At 34.3% G+C, this 8,357-nt stretch overlaps 1 protein-coding gene across 1 annotated transcript; it reads right to left on the reverse strand.

Annotated features, from left to right (window-relative positions):
• Nucleotides 1-299: 299 nt before the first annotated feature.
• Nucleotides 300-5,300, reverse strand: LOC115963050 (2-alkenal reductase (NADP(+)-dependent)-like). Its single transcript, XM_031081937.1, has 5 exons — nucleotides 4,962-5,300; nucleotides 3,736-3,913; nucleotides 2,544-2,710; nucleotides 1,601-1,683; nucleotides 300-819 (listed from the first exon to the last, which is right to left on the reverse strand). Exons 1-5 carry the CDS (start codon nucleotides 5,211-5,213, stop codon nucleotides 441-443), a joined length of 1,059 nt encoding a protein of 352 aa, XP_030937797.1. The 5' UTR covers nucleotides 5,214-5,300; the 3' UTR covers nucleotides 300-440.
• Between the last annotated feature and the right edge of the window lie 3,057 nt (nucleotides 5,301-8,357).

The raw sequence follows: 8,357 nt of genomic DNA on the forward strand, positions 1-8,357 counted from the left end.
AAGCTGCTTAATTGAAGACATGCTCTCCTTTCTTAGGAGAGCATATCTCATAAAAAAAACGCCATAAGCAGTTAAACCAGGCCTACGTATGAAAACTTTAAATAAGCTAATTTTGATTAGTGATTACAAAACTTCATGGTATACCGTACACATGGAGGTCATATTGGAATTGGGATCCGAAGGAAACTTTAATCCATTTGCATAAAGTGTTAGTCCATATATCAAGGTGAGATAATAATTAGTATTTCCAACTCAAATGCGTTTGTGTAAAAAGATTCAAGACAAGTGCAAATTATGAATTTCTTTGACTCCAACAACATAACACTTCATTAAGGAAATAAAATTGTTGTTACCAACAAAACCCAATAGAAGTTACATTTGCAGTAGATAATCCTCCTAGACCTAGAGGTTTTGGACTATGAAGTTGTATACGAGGTCATTCATTCACGAGCAACTACCACAACCTGTTTTCCAACATTGCGGCCAGTGAAGAGCCCTATCAGTGCTGCGGGGGCACTCTCCAGACCTTCAGCTACATCTTCCACATAAATTATCTTCCCTTCTTTGATGTGAGGCAGAACCAGCTCCAGGAACTTTGGGTAGAGGGGGTAGTATTCATAAACCATGAATCCTTCTATCCGGACCCGTTTCCCAATCACAGTCATTAAATTGTGCACACCTTCCGGGTGCTCAAGGTTGTATTGCGAAATCATCCCACATACAGCAATGCGGCCATGGGCCCTCATGTTGAGGAGAACTGCATCAAGCATCTTTCCTCCAACATTCTCAAAATAAATATCAATGCCTTCTGGAAAGTACCTGCAAGAAAAACACCTCAACCCTCTAGATTTGAGCACCATGAATGCCAATAAAAGATCAGTCACCCTTGGTTCCCCAAGCACACAGATTAAAACGTAAACAATAAGGAAATTTTTTTTTTTCACAAATGCTTATATGATTTGTTGTGATTGGTGTACGATAAATCACAGTGGGCCATATTAGCGATTGAGAGAAAAGTTGGGTAAGAATTGGACTCAGATTAAACATTAAAGTGGTGTTACTCAAATCACAACAAGTCATGTCAAGCATTGTCAAAAATATTGTTTCCTTAAAATTACACTCCTCTCATTATGTTTGCAGCATTTTTTTTTTCTCTTTTATTTTTTCCTTTTTTTATTAGTAAGTTGCTCACACACTTAGTAGGTTTAGAACTCACAACCTCACTATCAATCTCATTATTAAGGGAGAACGAAGTGCCAATTGAGTAATAGCTCATTGTCATATTCTTTTACTTCTTATAAAGTAGAATGAGCACAAAGTTGTTAATTCGTGTACCAACAATAAGTGTAATCAAACCCATCTTACAGATTTGAAAAGTACCCCGTTGTAAATGGGCCGCCTTGTATGACAATGAAAGTCAAACTAATCCCTTAGGTAAACCACGTTTCTTGAATTAAAGTATCATATATGAGGGAATGTCTTCAATATTGAGATAATGGTTATTAACAGCTTTCTTCAGTAGAAACTAGAAACCATAGATTCTTAGTCAAGTCTCATGTGATAGTTACAGATATTGATTACTGCATAAATTACTACTAACCTTTTCAAAGCTGCATGTAAGTCAGGCTCTTCTTTGTAGTTGAAGGCCTCGTTGAAACCAAACTTGTTCTTCAGCAAATCAACCTTATATCGCAGAAATGATAGAGGAAAGCAATAAAAGCAGAGTAAAAAAAATGCTGGTTAATGAGGTTGCACACAGGTCAAGTAAACCAACCCCTAAATAAGAGTAAAAAATTGTCTGAGTATGACAATCGACCATGACCAGTGGTCCAGTGGAAACAAATAAAAAGTCACTTTTGACAAAAGTCAAAAACCTTGAACCAAACAGAGCCACTCCCATAAACTTTGTTTAAGTGACAGTTACATTAATTAAATATGTGTTCAGACATGCGACGGAATATGTTTGTATGCATAAGACACATAAGGAGAACTTTTTTTGATAATGATGACTATTAAAAACCTTTAAAAAATAAATAAATAAATAAAATTAAAAAAAAATTTAAAAATTTAAAAATTTAAAAAAAAAAACTCAATAACAAGAATGCATGACACCAAAGGTCAGGCTTTGGTGTGATGGCAGACGCCTTCCATCCAAAGCAACAGACAGTGGGTTAAGGTCTATAAATCAGTCTCACCAAAGCAAGGGAGTTTGGTTACCTAGTAAGGTTGCACATGAATCACCTCTCCCAAACTCCACACAACACCAGCACAGTTCTATGCTTATGTAATCTTGGGATGAGTGTTGGAAATGAGTAGGCACATTGTTGTGTCTACTTGTGTGAGAAATAGAAAAATCATATGCTCTAGCCATAAGAGAATGAGCGCTCTTTATCTAGGAGTTCCAGATGCAGAATATCACCCATAGAACAACTTTTGACTGATTACAGATGAGTTGAATGAGAAAATTAACTAAAGTGTAAAGACAAATGCAGGTACTATTCTAAGTAATTGACACATTGAACCCTCATGATAAGCAGACTCACCTTTTCTTTGCTTCCAGCACTTCCAACAACATAGCAGCCCAATAGCTTGGCGAACTGTCCTACAAGTTGACCAACTGCCCCAGAAGCTGCTGAAATGAAGACTTGCTCTCCTTTCTTAGGAGAGCAAATCTCATAAAAACCAGCATAAGCAGTCATACCGGGCATACCTACATATAGTAAATATGTTAGATGAGCATTGAGTACAAAGGAAAACATAGCACAATAAAATGACTAGCAAAAGTACTTGCTCAATTGCTATATGTGCCCTAATAATGGTTTTAATTACTATGTGATAGCCACAATCTCCCCCACTCAGTGCCCCCCACCCCCCCCCCGGGGAAAAAAAATAAAAATAAAAACCTCCAGCCTGGTAAGTCAATGATGCCAGACTCACCAAATGCTTCAATGGTAAATAAGTTCTCTTTTGGACACACAACTAATACTATTAAATTTTAAAAAGAAAGAGGCGCATAGGGCTGGATAAATTCATATTCTACTTCACTAGAGAGAGAGAAGTCAACTTAACTAAGAACTGTGACAGCCACTGGAGCAGGCTCTTTCAATATATAGAGGTGCATGAGATTACAACATTACTAAATTAACATCCTAGATCATGATTACAACATTACAAAACTAGCAATTATTTAATGCTTTTGAGATCATAGTGACTACAAAATTAACATCCATGATCATGATTCCAACATTACTATTTGAAAATTTTACGCTACTCATATACTATTTCCCATGGGTTACAGCCCCTACATATTTCAATGGAATTGCAAAATTGTGCTCAATTTCTTATGTGGCAATTCCGCCAAGATCTCTTCTTTAGTTGGGGGACGGAATTCAAATTCAGAAAATCACAGCTATTCCTGTAGGTCAAATATCACCATACATGGCACAGAGGTTTGAAACTGCCCTTCAAAATACACTTTTTTAAACCTCACTTTAGTACAATTTTTTCTAATAGCACATTTTCAAAAAGCTGAAAAATAAACCATGCCAAATGAGAATATATAACACTGAAAAACTGCTTAATATTCTTAATGTGTTTCCTTAGTCTTGCATATGGCATCACTCAAGTACACAAAAAGAGGATGATAATTTTCAACTATTTTATCTGTTTTGATGCAGCCAAAGCATGATAAAATTAATTAAATAAATAAATAAGAAGGGGTTGGGATGAGCTTACCCAGAAGTCCAGTATAGTAGGAGAGAGGCACATCAGTGTGATGAATTTTAAACAGTCTCTCTGTTGTGGTAATGAGACTATATTCTTCCCATCCAGTCAGCCCCCAAACCAAGTCACCTTTCTTGAAGTTTGGATGCCCAGAATCCAAAACTTTAGCAACTCCATAACCAGCAATGGGCTGCATAGTTTCAACATCAAGGTCATCAATTCAAGCACCCCCTTGACACAACACATTAATCAGGGGAAAAAAAACAATTAATCATGGTGTTGTTTAAAATTAAGCTTCTAGTCTTTTATTTTTATTGGCAAGTTATAAACACAGCCAAAGAGCCTTGAATCTCAAACTTTTATAATCAACTATTTTTATAGAAAATTATACTTCAACCCTAATGTTGGTTCTAGTCAACTCAATTCATACATATCTTGTTATCCAATAAGGAACTTAAGCTCAAATCCCGCCCACACCAAACCAATTGGTGTCTTGGCCTTTTCATAGAGAACAAATTTTAGAATTTGACAACCATTTGTAACTAATGATTACAATTTGTTTTTTAATATAAACAATTTAAGAACATAGAAATTCAAAACATACGAGTATTTTAATATAATATATGAATTTGACCAACAAATCATGGGATTCAGACATTTCAGCATAAAATTAGCCAATAAAATTGCAACTTTCATGAACAAGGGGAAACAATAAAATAATATAAAGAAGAAAAATTGCATCTGGAATGAAGTGAACTCCACCCCATGTAGAAATTACCCCCATTTCTTTATATATATATATATATATATATATATATATAAATAAGTAAACTTTTATTGAAACAACAAACAGAATTTACCACATTTACTCACAAATTTCAAATTGGTTTTGCTTTTTTCACATACAAACAGAAAGAAGAATCTCAATTCTCACTCACCTAATCGTTATATCACCAAAACCCAAGAACAAGCAGAAGATAACAACAAGAATTCCAAGACAAACACACCATTTTCACCCAAGAACAAACAGAGAATAATACTAACAATTCCTTTGCAACCATCGAATCGTGCACATAACTCCAAAAAGGAACAAAAAACTATGCAACATTAAAAAATACAGATACCCATTAACTCACAAATTTCAAAGAACCAAAAAAAAAAAATATATATATATATATATATATATATACACACTTTTTTTTTAAAAGAAAAATCTCGAAGAGGTGGGACCCACTGACCGAACCAGGTTTGAAGGGTTCGACGTAAGTCTCATTCCCAGGAATGGGCTGTCTCATACGAGGACGCATGTAGGGATCGCAAGACAAGTACAGATTTTTCACAAGAATAGCATTGGAACCTTCTGGAACCTTCAGCTTTATGGTACCAGAAGTGTTCAAGTACATGTCTGATTCTTTAGGAAAACCAGACACATAGTCCTTCAAGATCACTTGCTTGTTGCTCACTTCCTCAACACCACCACCACTCGCCATGGCCACAAACCTAAGGCCCTCTCTCTCTCTCTCTCTCTATACTGTTAAGAGCAACGATCGTGTGAGAGTTATGACTTTATTCTCTTCCGTTTCATTCTGTTACGATGATTTTGGTCCGTATTTAAATGTGAAAACTCAAATTATATTTTTTTGTCCTAAATTATTTTTTAATTTTTTAATTTTTATGGGACGTATATGACATTTTAATAGTATTATTTTTCATTAATAATACGTTTCTCTTGTTTACTTCGCAGTTTTGTTCTTTCTCTTGTTTACTTCACAGTTTATTCATGCATGACATGATTTTTTTTTTTTTTTTTACTCGTATATGTCATATGACATATTATATTATGTAACGATGACATTAAAAATATATATTATATTATTTTTAGCAATAATTCCAAAATAATATATCAAAATAAGTCGATATTAAAATATTTGGTTCTAATAAACGAGGAAGTATAACTTGTTACGGGTGTATGCTTCCTCTCTCTCACAACTTGGTGGGACCCATAGCTAGTGAGTCCCACCAATTGTGAGAGGGGAGAAACATACATCCGTACCGGAGTGTATTTTCTCTTAATAAATGAATTGAATCGGGTCCAAAATGGTATATTTAAAATTTTGATTTTACTTATAATGGCGCGGTTTGCCTGCATACAAACTATCAACAGCAAAACAATTTGAATTAATACCCATAAATAAAAAATTTAAAAGAAAAAAAGAAATTAATGCAAAACAACCAAATAGTTGTGTTAGAATTCACTTAAACAAAAGTCTCCAATCCACTCTTGTGAATCAGGTCCAAAATTGTATATTTAAAATTTTGATTTTACTTATAATGGCGCGGTTTGCATGCATACAAACTATCAACAGCAAAGCAATTTGAATTAATACCCATAAATAAAAAAATTTAAAAGAAAAAAAGAAATTAATGCAAAACAACCAAATAGTTGTGTTAGAATTGACTTAAACAAAAGTCTCCAATCCACTCTTGTGGAACATGCCAACTTTTCTTGTCTTTTTATTGGAAAGACACCTAGTTTATTGACTAAAAATAATTAATTAGATTGCAATGCTTCACTAGTTTTAGAGAAGTATTACTGTAGGATCACAATTTGGGGCCCAAGCCCAAAATGTATGGAGTTTTGATCCAATAAGCCCAATACAATGAATTTGTAGAGAATGGGTCAAAGAACTAGGTCCTAGTGAATTGAACAACGGCTAGTATTGGACTAGATGACAATCAAGCACAAATAAGAGATGTTGATATCAATGGACTTTTAGTCCGAGGAGGCCACAATTATTGTATATTGATCACAGTTGGATACTAAGACAGTTTAGATTGCTACAGTGTTCTCTCTCTATTTTTCGATCCCCTTTTCATGAAGAGTCTTCCACCCTATATATCTTCTTTTGTGTCATCTTCACTCTCGACTTGTTGATTATCTGAACCTTTACTTGAGTACTTGTCCCATCAGCCACCTTTCCTAACTCTCTGTGAGTTGTGATACAGCCAAGGTAGTACTGTTCAGAGGTCTTCTTCACATAAATGCAGCCAGTAAAGTAGCTGTTGTGCATTTAATGCGGCGATGTCAGCCTTCTCTTAGATATTTTTAGGTTCTCTTCTCACATGCCCATGAAGCACATCTCTATCATTGAACCTTCTCGGTAGGCCACTTTAATTACTGGATTATATATTTTGAACCATATTCATTAAGTCCGAGGAGTCTGTACTCCTCGAACAGCCATTCATTTGCTCTCCACTCATAGAACTTAGTCTAAGAATATCTCATAATTAATAGTTTCTCCTCGGACCTATTTATCCCATCGAATAAAGCCCAAAACCTAATATACGATCTTGGGCCCTTACCCCTACAATTACTTTTACAACAAATCAGAGATGGTAAATTATTATTAGTTCTAATTTAAATTCACAACTTAAATTACTTTTTTTGATCACTCATAACAATCAATAACAACCTGTTACTTAAAATTTGTTGTGAAAGTTTGTTAGGTATGCTACAAGCATATGGATAATAATTGTTATATTTGGATTTAGTTAGTTAGTTACCATTCCAAGCATGTTAATGACATTTTACAAATGTTAGAATTATTAATACACATGGGGAATAATAGAACCAATAGAATCAGGTCATGATGAGATTAGAGTTAGTCTCCTATAAATACATTATTGTAATTCAACATTGGATCATTGAATAATAAACCAATTGCTTAGTGCATTAGAGCTAGTCTCTTTCTTTCTCTATGGAGGGTGACTACATCGAATTAAGTCAATTTTCCTACAATTCATACCCGTCCCCATTAGGAGCACCGGGTTTCTAACAAGTGGTATTAGAGTAGTCAATCTTAAAACAAGCAATTGTGACTGAAGAAAACTTTTGAAAAAAATGCAACAAATGGTGAACAATGTTTTAGAAAATGTCAAGGCTATTTCAGAAAAGCTCAAGGTCTTAGTTGAATCTAAAAAGGCCATGAAAAAAGACCTTTCAAGATTGCAAGAGGATCTTGAGAACATGACGGAAGAGGAGTTACAATCTCTTAATTCGATGGAACTCGAAGAACAAATCAAGTTCCAAGAATCTATTGCTGTTGTTGCAAGTCGGGACATTGATTTTTTTTGTCAAAGTGAATGATGATATACATGTAAATGTTGCCCTTGAAGTTCAGTCCAAAGAAGGGGCATGTTAGGGTCACTGGCGATTAATATTGGTGATGAGTGATGAGCGAAGGTTGGTGGCTGGTTAGATTTGAGAGAGGAGTAGATTTGTGATTAGGTGGGCAAAAGAGGATTGATTGTATGTGGCACTACCTATTTTTTAATTTGTAAAATACTGATGTGGCATGCTGACGTTAGAAGGGGTAATAAAGAAGGGTTTTACACCATATTCTTGTCAAATTCAAACTCATTTAGTTTATAATTCTAATTATGCATACTTAAAAACTACACTAAATTTTTTGTTTAAAAAAAAAAAAACTACACTAAATTTTCCGGATAAAAAATAGGAAATTTGAATAAATTAATTGATTTAAATGGGAAGAATGTATTGCTAAAATTTTATTATGATTATGACACAAACTTTAATTTTATTGACATTTTCATTATCGTATAATTAGGAAATG

This window comes from Quercus lobata, chromosome 10 (assembly GCF_001633185.2).
Source record: "Quercus lobata isolate SW786 chromosome 10, ValleyOak3.0 Primary Assembly, whole genome shotgun sequence".
Taxonomy (NCBI): Eukaryota; Viridiplantae; Streptophyta; class Magnoliopsida; order Fagales; family Fagaceae; genus Quercus; species Quercus lobata.

What these genes read in the sequence shown, in the direction of transcription:
- LOC115963050 (XM_031081937.1), bottom strand. Translation starts at nt 5,213, where the DNA reads ATGGCGAGTGGTGGTGGTGTTGAGGAAGTGAGCAACAAGCAAGTGATC. An exon ending in CTACTATACTGGACTTCTGG is followed by an intron (nt 2,711 to 3,735) that starts GTAAGCTCATCC and finishes TACTATATGTAG; the next exon opens with GTATGCCCGGTATGACTGCT. An exon ending in TTACATGCAGCTTTGAAAAG is followed by an intron (nt 820 to 1,600) that starts GTTAGTAGTAAT and finishes TTTTTCTTGCAG; the next exon opens with GTACTTTCCAGAAGGCATTG.